We start from the raw sequence: 2,051 nt of genomic DNA on the forward strand, positions 1-2,051 counted from the left end.
TAGCTGAGTTTGAGTTTTAAAGCTGGCACTGGAAGAGGAAAAGAGAGACGGAGGGGTAAAACAGAGCTACTGTACCATGCTAAGTCCTATCTCTTGCTCAAGGCACTGGAACAAGAACAAAACTCTACTGACACTTTTGACTCAAGTGTCACCACCCCATACCCCCCCAGGAAATGAATTTTATTTTCAGGCTGTCTCAGAACAAAAGACCCTTCGGTTTGCTGCCTTTCTCTGAACCGTGTCCGTTATAAAATTCCTCTGCGGTTGTTTTTCCGAATACCATCTATATGAGGTCCTTGAAGAGTCAGGGATGGGATGGATTTGCCAGATAGAATCACACACACACAATCCAATGCAAAACTCCTTCAACACACTGTACACTGTGTAAAATTCCCAAGAAATCGAGCTCGGGTCTTTGCGTCCTTCATATCAGGCGCTGCACCCCTATTCTAAATCATTAGCGGCTACAATTGACGGAGGGCTGACAGCGAAAGAGGCCGAGCAGGTGTCTTGTCTCTCTAGTCCATCCAGCACACATATTACGCACACACACACACATGCAGACGGACACATTCTCGACCTCTCCTGTCCGTGCTTTCTTCCTATCCTGATTCGCAGCTGCCGGTTCTAGATAGCAGACGCAGGTTCAAGTTCCACTCCGTAAAAAAGCTCGCGCATTGCTACGGGCGAATGACGTGCGACAGTGACGGAGGTGAACTCCTCTTTCATCGCGGTGTCCGGTTGCCGCCGCTGGCCCACTTCTTCGGCGTCACAGGAATGCAGGAGACTGACATTGATGGCAGCAGAGGCTCTGCGAGAGGCTCGCAGCTAGTGTTAAGTGTCTTGTGTGTGTGTGTGTGCAGGAGTGTGTGTCCCTCTCCAGGCTTGTTTTGATACCAGACACCTGCTGAGCAACGGTAAACTGCATGCGTGACTCTGGTGAACCCTCATGCCAGCCTTGCGCCGTATTTTCCACGGGATTCTCAGAGAGGACCTGTCCTTCGCGACTTGTCCACCACGGATACCTGAGCGGACGGAGATCTCTGTTTTTTTGGAGGGGGTGTTCTCTCACAAGGGACACTGATCGGAGCTGAAGGAACCTCCTTCATTCTTTTTCCTGCGCTTCTTCTTGTGGACCGTCCAGCAAGTGGTCGCCATCAGTACCAGGACCAGCCCCACGATCAACAGGATCACAGAAACCACCTTGGTCTGCGGGAGATCGTTGTACGTGTACGTCACTCCAGTTCCAGCCACTCCGATCACCAGCGAGATTATCCCAAATGGAAAGATGCAGCGGTACCAAGACTTCTCCATCCCTCCCGTGGCTTGCGAGAGCCGCTCTAGGGACGACAGCACCTCTGGGACTTTGGGTGCTCCTTCTTGCGACTGGCCTTCCAGGGTTGGGGCCGCCGTCGTCTGCGGTTGACAAGTGAAGTGCCCCGTGGTGCATCCCATCTTGCGACTGGATGCTAGGAACACAACAATAAAGATGTGCTCAGTATGAGCAAGACGCTCTGGGAGGAAAGGCAATTTAGGGAAGGAAACGTGGAGATCCACTCACAATGTCTGTGGGTTTGTCAGTGCCACGGCTCTCTGTCTCTCGAGCTCACAGCAGCACGTTGAACACTCGAGCAGACAGAATGAACGCTGCTATATATGTGGCCAGAAGGAGGGGTGGAGTTGAGCTGCAGAGGGGGCAGCCCGGAGCTCCTGATTGGCTGCAGCTGCACTCTGACGTAAAATGCCATAGTATGAGACTGGGCAGCGGAGCGCAAACAGGAAGGAGGTGGGGGAGGAGGGGTGGAGTTAACCATTCAAGCACCGTTCACTAAAATCCACCCACTCCTTCTCCGTTCTCCTGCTTGTAAGAGAATGAGTGCATGCATCCTATAGAGGGGATGCCGGGATGGGAAAGCGACTATTTTACTGCTCATTAAATAAGGAGACTGCCAGATTGTTTTATTCAGTAACGCAGCCACGGGAGCATGTGGTGCAGCATTTATTCATTCAACCCGACAGCATGACAAAACGCATGCCGGCAGATAACTGAT

The 2,051-nt window shown here is 52.0% G+C and overlaps 1 protein-coding gene across 1 annotated transcript; it reads right to left on the minus strand.

Moving 5' to 3' along the window:
• Positions 1–1,068: 1,068 nt before the first annotated feature.
• LOC107720885 (transmembrane protein 100-like) lies at positions 1,069–1,455 on the minus strand. Its single transcript, XM_016528713.1, has one exon. It carries the CDS (start codon positions 1,453–1,455, stop codon positions 1,069–1,071), a length of 387 nt encoding a protein of 128 aa, XP_016384199.1.
• Between the last annotated feature and the right edge of the window lie 596 nt (positions 1,456–2,051).

This window comes from Sinocyclocheilus rhinocerous, unplaced genomic scaffold, assembly GCF_001515625.1.
Source record: "Sinocyclocheilus rhinocerous isolate Xijiao unplaced genomic scaffold, SAMN03320098_v1.1 scaffold751, whole genome shotgun sequence".
Classification (NCBI taxonomy): domain Eukaryota; kingdom Metazoa; phylum Chordata; class Actinopteri; order Cypriniformes; family Cyprinidae; genus Sinocyclocheilus; species Sinocyclocheilus rhinocerous.